The sequence below is a fragment of the Marmota marmota genome, unplaced genomic scaffold (genome assembly GCF_001458135.2).
Source record: "Marmota marmota marmota unplaced genomic scaffold, marMar, whole genome shotgun sequence".
In the NCBI taxonomy this organism is placed as follows: domain Eukaryota; kingdom Metazoa; phylum Chordata; class Mammalia; order Rodentia; family Sciuridae; genus Marmota; species Marmota marmota.
In genome coordinates this window covers 1,278,246-1,296,322 of record NW_026000252.1, presented here as the reverse complement: position 1 = coordinate 1,296,322, position 18,077 = coordinate 1,278,246, and the positions used below count along the sequence as shown (strand labels likewise).

At 39.1% G+C, this 18,077-nt stretch overlaps 1 protein-coding gene across 1 annotated transcript in view; it reads left to right on the top strand.

The window, feature by feature from the left end:
• The window catches only part of Gpc4 (glypican 4), a 38,254-nt gene extending 20,718 nt beyond the window's left edge, over nucleotides 1-17,536 (top strand). Inside the window, exons 3-8 of the mRNA XM_015506172.2 lie at nucleotides 7,990-8,155; nucleotides 13,038-13,168; nucleotides 13,262-13,408; nucleotides 14,284-14,420; nucleotides 15,221-15,396; nucleotides 15,497-17,536. Of these exons, the coding sequence (XP_015361658.1) occupies nucleotides 7,990-8,155; nucleotides 13,038-13,168; nucleotides 13,262-13,408; nucleotides 14,284-14,420; nucleotides 15,221-15,396; nucleotides 15,497-15,699 (960 nt within the window). The 3' untranslated portion in view covers nucleotides 15,700-17,536. The remainder of the gene's footprint in view (nucleotides 1-7,989; nucleotides 8,156-13,037; nucleotides 13,169-13,261; nucleotides 13,409-14,283; nucleotides 14,421-15,220; nucleotides 15,397-15,496) is intronic.
• Nucleotides 17,537-18,077: the final 541 nt, after the last annotated feature.

The window sequence follows — 18,077 nt, the reverse complement described above, 5'->3', positions numbered from 1 at the left end:
AGTTTAAGTTACTTCAAGATAAAGGCACTGCTTCGATGAAGTAAATGTGCCTTGCTTCAGTTTTCTGGGCCCAAACATCCAGTGATTTCAATGCACTCCATTGAGCTTTCTACTCAAACTTCAGAAAAGTCCTCTTAATTAGTAGCAGATGGTTCAAGAATACCCTAGTGCCGCACGTCTTTGTATTACTTATTCCATCTTTATTTGCCATGGTTCATGATACATTTCTTATATACCTGCTTGTAGCAGCAGTTTTGCCTGAAAGGGTAAAGTCTGTTGTGGTCTTTTGGAAATGCACAAGTGGTTACATGCACCATGAAAATTAATAGCTCCTACGCCAAAGAGAGTTGCATTCTCATGGTTTCAATTAACACTGACATAATGGGACTATGTCTACACCCCACCCCAAACTACAGGGGCTATAATTAGAAATCATGTGTCTTACCATTGAGATGTCTAAATGACTGTCCTGCCTAGAAAACAGTGCATCACTCTCCTATCATTTCTTTCTATTCGCAATGCCCTGGCACCTACAAGAATACTAAAAAATATTTTGCCATTTCTCAAAATCATTATATATAAACTTAAAAGGCAATCAATATAAAAAAAATTTTTAGTTGTCAGTGGGCTTTATTTATTTATATGTGGTGCTGAGATTCAAACCCAGTGCCTCACACATGCTACACAAGCACTCTACCACTGAGCCACAATTTTTGGAATGTAGACTCACTCCAAAAATGTGAGATTCTGGGGATGGGGCTATAGCTCAGTGGTGGAGTGCCTGCCTTGCAGGTGTGAGGCACTGGGTTTAAGATACCAAGTGCAGACATATATTCAACCCTTAATATTACTTTTGCTTATGGTCTTAAAGACTAGGTAGGGTTAGGAATGGTAGGTGTGCAAGAGGTGCCAGAGCTGAATAAATTGAGATTGCACATGCTCAAAACAAAAATAGAGCCCTCTTCAAGGGGGGCAATATGATGATATTTCAACACACAATTCATAACTGCATCCAGTCATTTCAGACAAAAATTAGACACACTTTCAAATATTAATGCAGCTTCAATTCCGTCTACAACGTGCCCACAAATGTTCCTGAATGAATCCTAGTTTGTTCCATATATTTTGTTACATTCTCAACATTCTATTATCATGTAAATAGGAACTTCTCATCCTCCTTTCTGTGCATTGAATTCAAAACTAGCTAGGAAATTGCTGAATAAACTCATCATATCCCACAACAAGTGTGGGTTCCCTATCTCTTTCTCTTACCATAATTTTGGGAAATATTTCCTGTTATTTTTATTGAGTACTTATGTTACCAGGCAACAGATAAAATCTAGACCTTTTTTGTTTGTTTGGTACTATTGGCTGTGCAAAAAATAAGATTACTGCAACAAATGTATGTTAGGAACTGGAATAAACTAAAAGGAAATGTGTTTCTAACTTGAGTGCAGCATGTTGACTGCCATCACTGTGTAATGTGGCTTAAGGCTCGTTCTGAATTACTGAAATGAAATCCAGGCTGTGTGAACAGTTCTGCTCCAGCATTTTTCTTTTTGCATGCTGCTTGCAGTAGTTTTTAATGTGGTGTTTGGGAAATGCAGGTTATTTGGTTAAAAAGCTCAATCTATGTTAAAAGTCTTCACAGAGAAGGAAACTTTTCTGCAAATGTTTTTTATAGCAGATATGGCATGCAGATGTCATGTTAAATGTATATCATTGGGAAGGCAAAAAGGAGGTGTAATTTGTTGTGTTATGTTTTGAGATACTGGGAATGGAACACAGGGCTTCATGCATGATAGCCAAGTACTCTACCACTGAGCTGTATCCCTAGCCCACAGTGATTATTTTAAAAAGAAAATGATAATTCTTCCCACACTGACTTTTACCATGGAACATAGACTCACTCCAAAAATGTGAAATTCTGGGGCTGGGGCTATAGCTCAGTGGTAGAGCACCTGCCTCACAGGTGTGAGTCACTGGGTTCAATCCTCAAGACCACATAGAATTAAATAAATAAATATTTTTAAAAATCTGAGATTCTAAGTCACCTCCTAGAATTACCTTAACATTTAGAAAGGCCTTGGTCAGACTCAAAGGGATTTATAACACTTGGAATTGAGTATCAGCATATTGTCATTATGGGTCAATAACTCAAATTCAGTCCAAATGACATTCTCTTTCTATCATACCTGCCTCCAAAGGTAAATATATTTCTCATTTTTTACATAAATAATCTGAGACCTTTTTTCTTATGTATACCAGGCCCTATTTTTAGTAGAAATTGATAATCTCTGCTATAGTTAGCTGCAGTTCATTCAAAACTTTAGAACTTTGGTAAAATATGAATTGTTTTCCAAGAGAACTCTTTTTCTCTCCAAGTCCTGCAGTGTTTTCTTGAGCCTTTGAATTCTTTATGAGCAGGGGCTAGTGAGTAATGCACCATAATTGTATATTTTTCCTTACTCTATAACACACTGAGCAGCTCTAAAGATATAGGTCTGGTACTTAGTAAGTCATTATTATTTTATTACACAATGTGTCCTCTCATTCAAATGTTAGTATTGCTCCATGTAGAACAGGTATGTCCTAAATTGCCCTCTAACATAAAAACTGATTCATTTGGTCAGTAAACTTTGAAAGCTACAAATTATCACTAGAAGGCATCCAGCTTCATAGCTAAGAGGTGGAAATACTATACTAGGTCTGGGAGCTGTGGAGAGGGACCAGACCCAGTTGTTACCCTCAAGCTTCCTACAGTCTACAACTCAAAAGAAACCATTTAGATACACATCAAGGTGGCTGAGGGTGTGTAACTCAGTAATAGAGCTCTTGCCTGGCACATGTGAGATCCTCATTTTAGTCCCCAGCACTGCAGAAATAAAAAAAAACCAAACAAATAAAACTAGACACACCTCACGAAGGTACACATGCTCTGAAAACAAATTCCTTGGTTTAAATCTTGGCTCTGCCATTTACTGGAAGACCTTGTGTGAGTCCTTTAATTTCTTTAAGCCTCCCTCTAATTCATTGTAAAATGAGAGGATAAATGCCTCATGTTATTATTTAGAGACTTAGATATATTAATAATTTGCAGTCCTAATAACAGAACCTGACACATACTAAGTACTCTATAATGGTATCCCATAAATCAGTAAAATCCAATAAAATCTATCAATAGTAACTGTCAGAAAAACAATATTTTTCTCTTGCGCCTTGGCATCAAGAGCCTCATAGCCACAAAACTATGAAAGCTAAATAAGCATTTTTCTCTCTCAGAGCATTAGGCCTTTTTTTTGTTGAAAGTGGGCAGTGGAGGAGTATAAAGTTTTCCTTTTCTGGTTCTTTCTTTGTATGATTTTTGAGAAATAACTATGAAATCTCTAAGATACATCCAAAAAACATGGCTTTTGTAAAAGGCAGTCAAAACCCCCAGCCTTAATGATTCTGAATGTCACTGACATGTGGACTCAATAGGCCCTTCTAAATAAAAGAAAAGCATATCAAATGTTAGTCAAGAGCCATGCCCCAAAGTAACAACCAAATTGCATGTTTTAAGTGGCAGGCCATGCCATCCAGAATAAATGCCAAATTTTGGATTAAAGGAATACCTTGGAGTATAGTTACCATTTTTGCTAATCCCCCTGTGTGGCATCATCTACTACTTGGCCTTTGGTCTTCCAAAGTAAATCTACTTCAGTTAATAAGTTTTGAGGGACTCAAAGGAAGTAATTGATTTTGATAGTTACCAGGGAATAGAATTTGAATGAACTTGAATTTCTATTCAAAATGAATAAAGCCCTAGAACAAAGTACGACTTGCTCTACTGTTAAATTTGCTTACGGGTGAAAGATTTGTCCCTGGGAGTGTAGAGAGACCACTGGGAACTTATATAGGAATACCCAGCAATGTGTAGTGTATCAACATGTGATAGCAAGAGCCACCACTAGAACAAGGAACCATGGACATTTGCCAGAAATTCCAAAGTAATTTAAATTACAGTACCATATACCATTGTTTGGCTCTTTCTTCCCTATGGTAGTTGGCACATCTTTGGTTCTTTTATAACCTACATTGCTTCTTACAAAAAAGCCCTTGAAGATTCCAAAAGAGAGGCAGCCATTTGGTTTACTCACTGGGGAGTCACACAGTCAGAAGGTAGAAACTAATCCTTGGCATTCTGCATCGACCATCCTGAGCATGGTCAGGTCGGTGAGGGTGGGGCCCCAAGTCTTGGAATGCTGTCATTATTGGCCCCTTCTTCTGAGGGGCCTTGCAGGACTCTTCTTTCTTTTGGTCTTGGTCTTGTGACTTTTTTTTTTTTTTTTGGTTTGATTTGGTACTGGGAATTGAACTGAGGGTTCCTCCACCACTGAGCCATATTCCCAGTACTTTTTATTTTTTTATTTTGAGATAGGGCCTCGCTAAGTTGCTGAGACTGGTTTTGAATTTGAGATCCTTCTTCTTCAGCCTCCTGAGGTCACTGGGATTACAGGCATACACCACTGCACCTGACTTCTTGACTGTTTTAAAATCCTTATCTTTAATGAAATGGAGAAAATTATGTGCATGTATGAATATGTCACAGTGAATTCTACTGTGAGGCATAATTAGAATACACCAATAAAAAGTAAAAATTTATAACTCTTCTCTTTGGCCAGGAGGCTGAGGCATGGTGAGGATGACAAGTTTGAGGCCTTAGCAACTTATCGAGACCCTGTCTCCAAATTAAAAAAAATAAAAAGGTCTGGGAATGTGGCTTAGTGGTTAAGCACCCCTGGGTCCATTTCCCAGTGCTAGGGAGAAGGGCATTCCCTATATATTCAGACTTCATTCCACACATGGGATTTAATTCTCAGGTTCTGAATTCCCTTCATGCATGGTGGTCTGATTTGTGGTTGAGACACAAGATCAATTTTCTCTAACATTGGTATTTTATATGTCCTTTCTCACCTGAGTTTTCTTATAACTTCATCTCTCTTTTCAGTTCTGATATTATTTGGTGTTCCCATAGCATTTTATAGCCAAGTTCCTTGTAATCATTTTTAGTAGTTGTACAACACATTATGAGCAAAGCATGAGTCAGTACAAAACCAAAGAATGAAATGGAGCCAGGTGGAGTAGCATTCGTGTGTAATCCAGTGGCTCAGGAGGCTGAGGCAGGAGGATCATGAGTTCAAAGCCAGTCTCAGCAACTTAGTGAAGCCCTTTCTCTAAATAAAAAATAAAAAGGACCGGGGATGTAGCTCAGTGGCTAAGTGCCCCGGGTTTTATCACCATTACCTGCCGCCCAATGAATGAAATAGAAAAATCCCACCAAACCCAGCTTCATAATCTTCCTTTAATAAAATTCTACTGTATCATTTCATTTGGTCTCTGATTTTCAAACTTAAGCCTTCATTATCCTGTTTTAGTGGGGGATAGTGCAATATCTACTGCACATATGATTTAACTTGCAACTAAACTATGAATACACTGTGTTATTCTCTACAGTTGCATACCTCTGACTCCCCATGCCAAAAAAGAAGAGGAATGGGAAAAGGGCTTGTTTGAAAACAAAATGTTTCTCAAATATGACTAACTTGAATTTAAAAATTTTAAAATAGCAAAATTTAAAAATTTTGCTATTTCCCAAATGCCCATGCTACTGTTTTGTAAAACAGGTTTCATATCTCAATGCAGAAATTCTTACTTGCCTTGCTACCTAACACAAATACCTTGCAGAATAATCCTTGGCACAGAGTAGTGCTCTGTAACTATTTGTTGGCACTTAGATTTTTACATTTCTTCTTATCAGGGCATTGTCTGCTCTTAAGCATAACAGTCAACAATGCCAAGTGCTATTGTGTGATTTTTCATAGTCATCTATATAACTCTTTACCTCTCTTAAGATTCAGCCATTTAACAGATTCACCAATGTGGAACACAGCTAAAATAGGAAAATAACCAATGCCTAAGAATAGAGTTTCCTATCTTCTGTTTAAGAAGGTAGGGAAATGTGATACATCTGGGAAATCTTTTTGTCACAAAAGTTTGATAAGATGCAGTACTGGAATCAAATGTAGCAGGGTGACTGTCTTTGGCTTCAGTTTTCTTATCTCTTAAATGTGAGCACAGCTTACAGTGATCTTTAAGGCCCCTTCCTATGATCCCATGATTCTCTGGCTACCTCCCTTCTTGAGGCCTGTTTGCTCATCTGTAAAATGAGAGGTGGATGAATATCAAAGTCCTAACAATCTGTGACTTTAAAGAATAAACTTTTAGCTATCCAGAAAATCTGGTTATCCAGAGGGCCATTCCTCGAGGGTATTGGTTAGCCAAGATTTTACTGTACATTAATACATAGTTAAAAGGACTAATTTAATTCCTAGGAGAACATTTGGGACTGATTAAAACTATGGAAAAGTTCTAATTCTTTATAGGAAATGTTGACTTTAGTGTATACAATTACCATCTTGTTGTTTTGTTTTACCGTCTTTTAGGCTAGAGTTCTGTTTGGGATGAGGGTGTGTGTGTGTGTGTGTGTGTGTGTGTGTGTGTGTGTGTATGCACGTGTATATACCAGATAAGAACCTGACAATGTTAAGTTTTTCTCCTGACAGTACTAATCCCCCGTTCCTGTTCCTAAGGGCACTGTTGATAAGAAGTATTCACAGTAACACAGCAGAGCAGGTGAAGTACATTGCCAGCTACACTGCATCCCAGCATCTGTTTCCTGAAGCAGTATCTGCTTCTGAAAGTCTGTTTGTAGAACTGGTTGATATGGATAGGGAAGAATGCAGTAACCTCTGATAGACAGGAACTTTCAGTCAGCTGCCAACCAGGGATACCTAGCCATGATCCTTTCTAAGCGTTGATGGAAACAAGGGGCAGAATAGAATGGAATCTTCTATGCCCAAGACAATTTCACCTTATACAACAAGAATGTTGGAACCAAGTCCCTTTTCTCTGCAGAGAGTGGCTAGGCTAGTCTGACTTCAGAACTGTTTTCATCCAGGATGCTTCCTTCCCTCACAACTTTGAGTAGCCCTGTGTGGTGCCATACTGTGTCTCAGTTTCTGCCTGGTGTTCAGGCCCCTCTAAATTCAGGCCACATATATTATGTATTCAACATAATTTCCCCAAATTTCTCAACTCCGTTCTGAAATTTCATGATATGCCTGGTATACTCTCTAATGGCTTTTGTTTATTTCATTGTCTCTACCTGAAAGATCTCCCTTTACTTCTTCTCCACCTAAATCCAATCCCTTTTTCAAATTTAACAGAAGCCTCTCCTCATCCGTCAGCTGTTCCCTGAGCACCTTGTGCTCTACTGCTCCCAACCCTGGAAGGCCTTCACATGCTCCCAAGTTTAAAGTTACTCATATTCTGCCTTGTAGAATACATTACTTGTCTTCTTTGCAGCTTTTGGCATAAAACGGTACACACATTGTACCCTTCTCAATCCATCTTGTTTCAGGGGTTAAGGTTTAAAAGGTGGTCTTAGAGTCAATGTGTTTGTAAAGAACATGTGCCTGTGTTTCAATCTGGTGAAGTCCAGTAATTGTAGTGGCCATAGCAGGTCACCTCCATTACTGTGTCTCATAGCTGATCCTGGAAGGTTATTTATAAAAGAACTTTGAAGTAATTGAGCTATTGAAAATGAGTATGGAGAGTGTGTGTGTATGAGAGATTGGGAAACAGGAAGGTGGAGATTAGGGGAGGAATGGTCATTTCTAGAGTGGGAGATAACATGCAGCTTGGTTGTTGAAGGTCCTGAGATGTTCATTCCCACCTCCATCTTCCTCTTTTCAGCACAGATCTTCCATTTATCTGACCTCAATTTCATTTATTTCATTGGAGGCAGGCCAGGCCTGCTAATTGTGATCAGTTTTAACTTATCCATAAATGAAATTCATGGCCAAGCTTTCAATGTCACTTTAGTAGATTTGCAATTTCTTTGACTATTTTAACCCCTCCTCTACTAATTTTCATTTTGTACATTAGGTAAACCCCACAGCCCAGTGTACCCACGCCCTGTTGAAGATGATCTACTGCTCCCATTGCCAGGGTCTCGTGACTGTGAAGCCATGTTACAACTACTGCTCAAACATCATGAGAGGCTGTTTGGCTAACCAAGGGGATCTTGATATCGAGTGGAACAATTTCATAGGTGAGCAAGCGATTAGCATATTTGTGTTGTTGGAAATGGCTCCACTTTTGGCCACAAAGAATGTTGTAATTGCCAGCTGTGAAATTTCTATTCATTTTAGTATTAGCTATTTAAGGGTTTGCCAGAGCACTGACCATGCTGACCATTCTTCAAATAAAAGTTCCCTTGAGCTAAAGGTGGCATATCTCATTGCATTTGATATAGTGACTACCAATTTTTAATAATAAGAAAGTGCTTTTTTGATATTTTCTGCCTAAAGGTCAGTTTTAGTTGTATATCATAGGTTTGTATCCATGTAAATGCTGGCATACAGCCCTCTCAGAGCTATGAAAGTGGCTTTTCAAATGGTCTGTCACACTGCAACCAGGTCTCCTATACTTTGCCCAATATCCATTTGTTCTTTGGATTAAGAGAAATATAATTATGAAAATGTAAGGGTTTTGTTTCTATAGCAAATTTAGCAATAGTAGACTGCTCTGGTGAGCATGGAAGCACCTTTGCCCTGACAATTTAAGGAATGAGTGCTCCTTCATAGGTCTTCCACTTGGGAAACTATTACTAGAACCCGGACCACACCCAACCATGGTCAGTTTCTGAGATGGCTAATTATGATTTTGTGGGAAAGACAAAATAAGCATAATTTAAATAGCCATCCATCAACTACCTTGATACCTACTTATTGCATATTAGCCCTAAAACATCAGTGACAATGCTGAAACTCCTAATGCTGCGTGTTAGTGGGACCTTTCACACATACTAACACCTCACAAAAACAAACTCATTTTTCCACTCCCAAGTCATATTTGCATAATTGCAGAATTTGAGTGTCTTATAGGCACCTATTTTTCAGTTATTTGTCCTCATGGGAACATGTGTGCAGTTTACTGCCTTTTTTTTTTTTTTTTTTTTTGGTGGGGAGGGTTGTGGTTGGGGAATGCTTTTTAGTCTGCGTGAGAGCTAATTACCATATTAACTCTGTTTGAAAGTGCATCAATAAATTGGCTCCAACAGATTCTTGAGAACACTGACACAGGAAAAAAAAAAAGATGTGAATATTAAGCACTTCAGCACAATTGTAGCCTAAATAGCTCAAAGCTGGAAGACCTGAAAAAAATCTTCTACACACAGAAAAGCAGAATCCCATGAAAGGGAAAGCATAAGACCAGCAAATACACACAGGAACAAATGGCACATCATGCCCAGAATGAAGCTACAGGAGAAATTGTTGCTTCCAAATATTTTTCATGGAAATAATAGCTCATGGCATTTCCAGATGTAAAGTTGATGCCCCCCACAAACACCACCCATCCCACCCTTATCCCCACATCAAAATGTCAGGTTTTCAGTTCACTTTTGCTAAGTTGGGTTTATAGAGAAAGATGGTAAGCCTTTCCACGTTCCCTATAATCAACTGTTTCTCTGGGCCAAAGAATAGAATTCACCATACAGTACAAACTGTTGTATGTCAATAGCAACCCAGCTTTGCTAATTTCCTACATATATATTTGGTATGGAGAACAGAAGGGAATTTCCCTCATACTGTTCCGTTATTCTGACATGTCCAGCCACAGTTGCCACAAAAGTCCTCATGTCCTTGTATTAAAATACAAATTCTTCTGTGTGTTTTTCCAAGAGTTCACAAATCCATATCAAATCAGAACCATATTCTGGCTTTGTAATTAATGTTTTCAGCCAGTTACTCTTAAACAAGAAGGCCTTAGTTGCTGATGTTGTTCCTGTAGTGTATTTTAAAAATCACATGTGTTATCTTGAAGAAGTGCAATTAAACCCAAGTGGAAAATGATGGGATTTCTGAATTGATTTTTCCCCATTTTCAGTGATACCTTTTGGAGGAATGAGGTATGTAATTGTATCTAAACTTCATTTTTAGTGAGTACACTAGTCTTTATTTCTAATAAGCTGATATAAAAGGCCAGGAGTAATAGCCATTGTTAATCTCTAGTGCTTTTTCATGAATTTTTCACAAGGGTTTAATTAATCTGCTCTGTGGTTGTAGAATTCAGTCCCAATTTACATGCCTCTGCTGTAAATTCTTTTTTCCTTGTCGTCTTCTTCTCCCCTCTCTGCAAGGAAGTTTTCTGTCCCCTTTAAATGACTGCAGTTAATGAATGGTCAAGGGCTTTTTTTTTTTTTTTTGCCCCTTCTTTAAATCAGATCTTGGAGTTAAGTCGGGGAAACTGCCTTTTGTTCTTCCAGTCAGGTCGGGAGGCTGAAGATGTGGGTTTCTGATTATTGGCAGCACAATGCAAAAGGAATTGCTTTCCCTAGTGAGAAGGGGATGCTTTGTTGCACGGCAGAGAGTGGGGGTGGTGGCAGCAACTCAATGCCAGTATCCTGAGCACTGCAACTGTGCAGTTGGACTAGACCCATTAAAAGACTAAGGGAGGATTTTCTAAGGCTGCCTTCTTGCTGCCATGCCCACTCTGTCCTCCCAATTGCATCTGCATATTGCCATGAATGGTGACCCTTTAGTAAACGTGAACATCTTGTCCATCTTTATCAGGATTGATCCAAATAGTTTAAATACCTTGGAACTCACCTGAAACCTTCAGTTTGAAAAATAAACCAAATTCCTGCCCCCTCACTCATAAGACTCACCCAAAAAAAATCATTTCTAGAGAATCACAAATTATTCTTAGGTGCAACTTGTTCTCCATCAGGTGCTGAAGCTGTGTTACATTCATTTGACTCAGAGCCAACCCTATTAACATCACATGTTGCTGCCAGTGGGTATTTAGTATTGGGGTTTCTGGCAGGGACACCAGCCAGTTCTTGGCAGGAGGCAGGAGCCAGTCAGAGATCCCACAAATAAGAGACCTGTGGTTTATATCAACCAGAAGAAAACCAAAACACCAAGCTAACCATCTTTGAATTTCTCTTGGGGCTTCTTATAAGGGCTGGTTGCTGTTACAGGATAGCCAATCGTGACTTCCTGCAGGGGTTAGCAGCAGCTTTGGCTCCCAGGCTGTGGGGTGCAGGCAGAATGCATCCTCAGTCGCATTCTTCAGCTGCGCAACACACAACGCCATGGCACCGGCTCCAACAAAGGCCCGGCTTCACTTTCCATTCCCAGGCCCTTGTGTATGGCCAGCAGGCTCAGAGTTTACAAAGACACCAAACAGCCAGAAGAATTGGGGTTTATGTTTCCTTTCAGTCTTTCACAAACACATTAGTGATCTGGCCTTTTCTTGCCACTAGGGGAACAAGTAGTTACCAAATGCACTGTTTTTTCTTGTTTAAACCTCTGCATTTTGGATGTTTATTATCTGTCTATTCATAATATTTTTATTTGGAGCCAGCGATTTCTTCTTGGCTTACGAAAGAATGTGCTTTCTGTACATGGCAGCCCTGATGTTTGACAATGATGAACACATTTAAGTTGTGCTCCACTTGTTTACAAAAGTCTCCTTTTGCTCATACATCAAAAGCATTTTTCTCTCTTCTAGCACAATGGTATATTCATGCTGTCAGCCTTTACTTCAAGGTTAGAAGCGTCACTTTATTGGCGCTTACCACAATGCCATCTGAAACTTCATTTGTTATTATTTTTTTAAAAATGCATTTCATGGAAATCTATTTGTTGTTTCTGACATCAGAATTGTAGTTCAGAGAAATGAGCTTACACTTTAAAATGCTGTGTAGCATTTGATCTAGGTGGAGGGTAAAAGGTTGATGACCAAATTCTGTTTCATCCGTGTGCTGAGCTTAAACTCCTTTCCATTAGAAAGCTCAAGTAGAAGCCCAGCTGGGGGCTGCAGTCGAGAAGGAAACACAATCTTCTGGAAAGTAGCCCTTCTTTCTATTAATTGACCTTGGACTACCTGAAGACAGGGGATCATGGGGGTCTACACTGTTTTTCTTGCCATGCATTAAGCACTAGAGTGTCAATGAGGAAAATGTAGTAAAAGTTCACTGCTTGTCATTAATAAAATGTCCTTTTTCTCTTTTGGGGGTTTCATTTCCACGTTCTTCTAATTTTGCACAAACAGGTATCAGGCAATAATACTAACCCTCCTAATCCCAGCAATCATGAATGGTAAGGAAACAAGTACAGTATAATTTGTTTAAGGGATTTGAATATTTACCAGAACATGCTAGGCTCCTTCAAAGCCTAAAAGTGACTTGCAGGTAATTGGAGGTATACATTATGAGCACACAATCTTTATGTACTCTCTTACATTGTCTTTTCACTTGAATAAAAAAGAGGTACATGTTTTACTTTAAAATAAATTGAGGCTTTTATATTTCAAATGGGAAGTTTATCTTAACACCAAAATTGCTTTATTTGAAGTTTCATTATTTGGAAACTTACTAAAATGCCTAGAACACTTTCATTTGTATTTTTCGACTATGCACTTGAGGATCTGAAAGTTTTTATTAAAAAAAAATGAAAGCAAAGAATTGGTATGCCACGATTTTAACTGATTTGTATTTTCAACATTTGTAAATGGAACCTGAAATGAAAAGATCCTAGGGAAGTCTCTGGGAGAACTGGCATGTTATTCTCCCTCACACCTTAGGTTTATCAGCTGGGTGCTAGCTCAGAGCCTTATAGTGATAGCTGTTGACACATGAAGGAATAAATAATCAGTATAAAGAAAGGTTCCTGATTGCGTTACCTTGCTGTAGAACAAAGCATTCATCTGTCCATTTCACACTTTAAGGAGCTACTGATACTTAATGACTCAATACAGTTTGGTGTAATGGAAATAGATAGAAAAGTAAGAATTTATTATGATGAGTGCCTTCTCCCACCAACCCCATGCAAGAAACAAAGGCAAGAAAATTATCAGATGTATCACCTAAGGCTGAACTAATGATTTACTTTTTATCCTGTGCTGTTCCCCAAATCTCTTATTAGATGCCATGCTAATGGTTGCAGAGAGGCTGGAGGGTCCTTTCAACATTGAGTCGGTCATGGATCCCATTGATGTGAAGATTTCTGATGCTATAATGAACATGCAGGAGAATAGTGTGCAGGTGTCTCAGAAGGTAATGAAGGCAGGATACTGAAGAGGAGAGCTGGAAGTCCCCCTGTACTCGCCATATGACTTCCCTAATATGACCACGCTTATTCCAATGCAGGTTTTCCAGGGATGTGGACCCCCCAAGCCACTCCCAGCTGGACGAATTTCTCGTTCCATCTCTGAAAGTGCCTTCAGTGCTCGCTTCAGACCATATCATCCTGAGGAACGCCCAACCACAGCAGCTGGCACTAGTTTGGACCGACTGGTGAGTGCTTTGCAGGGATGGACATGTTTAATGACAAAGAACTGAAAACATTTGCTCAAAATGAATTTTTAGTTGGAAGGCTTACAAACGGTTTTTTCAGGTATAAATTTTCAAGAAAATTGTATGAAGATGGCATTTTCTAGCTCAGAAAGTTCCTATATAGTCAATAAAATAGGATGCAGTAAGTCTCATCTCAAAACTTCCCTTCAGTTTGGCTGTATTTATTTACTGAGCATCTACTATGTGCCTATCACTAGGCTACACACAGGGAGGCTCAGAGGAATAAGTCCTTTTTTCAAGAAGCCCCAACAAAGGGGAAGAGGCAGATGGACCAGGCTTTCTAACATAAGGTGATATATGGTAAATGCTATGATAGGAAAAGAGTAGTAGAATATAGGCAGATTGCTTTATACAAAGCAATGTGCTATAAAAATATAAGAAAGTGTTAACATAGTTGAAGGAGGGAACACACGGTAGAGAGCCTGGGGAGATATTAGTGGGTGGAGAGGAAGAGCATTAACGGCAAGTTTCCCAGAGTGGATAATACGTAAGCTTGATCATGACTGTACAATCTGTGGGTGAAGAGACTGTGTATTATCATTGTATCTACAGGGCACAGGGCATGGTGGGCCTGTAGTTAGGAGGTAGAGTGGGCAGTGGCTGTAGGCAACTCTTTCAGAGTTTACATTTCAAATATTCATTCCTTTGTGTGATTCTGTACTTCAAGCTACAAATTTGATCTGCATATTTTTCTTCTGACTACAGTTGAAATTGAAGTGCATAGCACTCTGGAGATAGTTAGGAAAATCAGAAGGCTCATCCGTAGGGAGATTTGTGTGGTTTTACAGAAGTCTTTTTTAAATGTTCCTAATTAGGTTACTGATGTCAAGGAGAAACTGAAGCAGGCCAAGAAGTTCTGGTCCTCCCTCCCTAGCAATGTTTGCAATGATGAGAGGATGGCTGCAGGAAACGGAAATGAGGATGACTGCTGGAATGGGAAAGGCAAAAGCAGGTGAGCTACCATTGAGTACACGGTAGGCCCCCCTCTTCCTAGGAGACTGGGTGACCTTCAGAAAAGGGTCTCCCAGTTTATAGTGGAAGCATCAGGAAGCAGTTCACAGTAGGAAGCAATAACATGGAAGGTTTCTAGATGTTCTTAGAAATGGGCTTTGCAGGGGCTGGGGATGTGGCTCAGCAGTAGAGCGCTCATCTAGCACATGCGAGACCCTGGGTTCAATCCTCTGTACCACATTAAAAAAAAGGTATTGTGTGCAACTACAACTAAAAAATAAAATATTTTTAAAAAGGGCTTTGCAGTAGAAGTGTTGGAAAGGTGATCAGCTACTTACAAAGAGTACTGGGTCAAAAGTTTGACAGTGGTTATATTCTAGCTTTAGGCTGTTCCAATTAGTGTTATTATTTTAAAAAAAAAAAACAACATGTAATCCTCAATGGCCTGGTCTCATAAAGTTCCAATTCTCAAAAGGTCTCCTCCTCTTTCTTGGCGATGGCCTATGTGCCCTTTTCCCCACTGCACCACACACCCACACACTCTGTAACTTAGATAAGTACCCATTCTGAAGGCACTTTACTCTGACCCACCAACCTCCACGAAGAAGACAACTTTGAAAAAGGCCATGGTCAAATTAGAAAAAGAAGATACACACACAAGATAAGGAAAAATTAAAGTTCATTATGAAGAACTTCCACTTAATCGTACTCTGTGTAGATACTAGTATCTGGCAGAAATCTTGGCTGATCTCTTATCTTTTGCTTTACTGATCATCTTAATGGGGTCATTTCTCATTTTAGGTACCTGTTTGCAGTGACAGGAAATGGATTAGCCAACCAGGGCAATAACCCCGAGGTCCAGGTTAACACCAGCAAACAAGACACCCTGATTCTTCGTCAAATTATGGCTCTTCGGGTTATGACTAGTAAAATGAAGAATGCTTACAATGGGAATGATGTGGACTTCTTTGATATCAGTAAGCCTTTGCAGTTTAAAAACATGAGTTGTTCTCACATGCCTTGTGATGAGAATAAGTGGAATGAAATCTCTTATTTATTTACTTTTTTTATACACAGGTGATGAAAATAGTGGAGAAGGAAGCGGAAGTGGATGTGAATATCAGCAGTGCCCTTCGGAGTTTGAGTACAATGCCACTGACCATGCTGGGAAGAGTGGCAGTGATAAAGCTGACAGTGCTGGTGCCCGTGCAGGGCCACAGCCCTACCTCCTCATCATCTTCTGTGTCTTGTTCCTGTTTATGCAGAGAGAGTGGAGATAATTCTCCAACTCTCAAAAAAAAAAGTGTTCCTCATCAGAAAGTTAAAAGGCACCAATTATCACTTTTATACCATCCTAGTGACTTTGCTTTATAAATGAATGGACAACAATGTACAGTTTTTACTATGTGGCCACTGGTTTAAAAAAATGCTGATTTGTTTTTTCATTCAGTTTTGGGGGCAGAAGGGACTTGTACGTTAAGCTGGTCCCTGTTCCTCCAAAATCATGTTAAACGTGGCTAACAGTGTAGGTACAGAACTGTAGTTAGTTGTGCATTTCTGATTTATCGCTCTATTGTTTGTTTTTTCCTCATTTTGTTTGTGGGTTTTTTTTCCAATTACAATCTCACCTTGTTTCTTACAAGAAAACCAGGGTCATTTCTTGGCATGTAACATGTACGTATTTCTGAAATATTAAATAGCTGTACAGAAGCAGGTTTTATTTATCATGTTATCTTATTAAAAGAAAAAGCCCAACAAGCAGTAAAATTTCCATTTATCCCTGTTATTTTAGCTGCCTTATCTGGAGAGAAGCAGAGGTGATTTGGGGATTTTTGTTATTATTAAGTTAGGACAGAATGTGAAGGCACAAGTCTGGGCCACTTGTCAGATTGTATTCAAGCATCTGTACAAGAAGAAGGTTATACTTCATTTATAGCTGGTGATTGGAAGAGACTGCAGACTATCCATTTTGGTTGAGTTGATTTGCCTAAGTTAAGACCACATGTCACTCTGTTTCATGAATCTTATGCGTAGAGTGTAGCCTATCTAAAAAAGATTCTTGCTGTAGTCTCCCTTGAAAGATAAAAGGCATTCATGGAGTCACAGTTATCACATGTTCACACTTGGGTTTGTGGGGAAGTCTATTTTTCTTTCAATCAGGCAAGTTAGAAAACCACCCTGTACAAGTTTTCATGTCCACACTGACCTTCTTTAATTTTTTATCCCAGGGGCAGCAATAATGACCCACATTCTCATTTGGTGCCCCCTTGTCAGAATGATGCAAGTTTCAAACCCAGCTATATAAGGAAGTTTTCTGGGAGCTAGCTAGAATTGGGGTACAGCCTGGGCTCAGGGAATACCTGTCAACACTCGAGCAAAGATTTTTGTCTGTGCATGTGTATTTGCATTTATTTTTGGATTCTATTTTTTAAGTAAGGGTGTCTGATTTGAGCCTTTTTTCTTGCCCAGCCCCCTCTGATCAGTAAAGCAAGGACTTGCTATGGTTTGCAGCTATATGCTCACCATACCAGCCATGGAGCCCCCTCAAGGGGGGTGTCCAGATTTTTTTTCATGTTTTTTTGGGGAGGCGGGGAGGGATGGGAATAGGTAGAGCTAAGAAGACCACATCTTAGGTGTGACTCTTAGCCATGTGGGTGAACTGGCAAAGGCCATATCTGTCGTCCCAGGCCAAAGACTGACAACTGCCTTGCCCCCTTAGGACCCCTTTCCTTGTGTTTTACCAAATGACAGCTCATAAAACTATGAGAATGTAACAAATCACTTTAAAGGGGTGCCCTTTCAGAAAGACTGAAATTCTGCAAGTCTCTTCCTGCTCTACACAGCCATTAAGATCCCAAGTGATTCTACAGAACCGAAAACCCACAGAGAAGTCGTTTGTGTTATTGTTCAATCTTCAGTTGTAAGAGTAATTCTCTATTTTTATATTGAAACATAATTACTTGATAGCTCAGGGTCTACATTTCATTCAACTTTTTACACCAAATTCTGCAGAATGGTCAATAAAATATTGGGGGCTGTTGTAAACAGAGGCTTAATTTTATTAGAAGTAGCCAGTTATTTATTAAAGCATGATGTTAATAAAATAGGCATATTCTGGCTGGTGTGTATAAGTGTTTTTTTTTAACAAATCACAGAGGACATAAAATTGAAAAGGCACTCCATTTATGTATGAGGAAAAATAGATTGTAAATAGCTAAGCTGCCTTGAGAGAACTTGGAAAATGTGCTGATACTTAGTAACTACCTCAGTTGTGAGGAATTTCCTTTTTAGCTTAGACTGCTATTACTTTTACTTGGTAGAAATGAATCTGGTCTCCAAAATATGGCTCAAAGAGTTATCCCCATAGACCTTGTTAGATTGTTTTTAATTTAAAACCTTGAACTTTGTCCAGCTGTTTTCTTTCAGTCAAGTTCTCTAAACCAATAACATTTTCCGAATTAAATATTCTTGAAGGTTCTTTTGGACTCTTACTGATTTGTTTTCTTTCTGTGCATTTTCCCCTGTTATCCTTTTATTATTTAAATTGTCTCTTGCTTTTGAACTTGAACTATGAAATAAACAAATCATAGATTTTTCCATTCAGGTCTGACTGGATAACTCTTGGCTTCTAACCAGCTGGCAGGCATACCCTCACCCA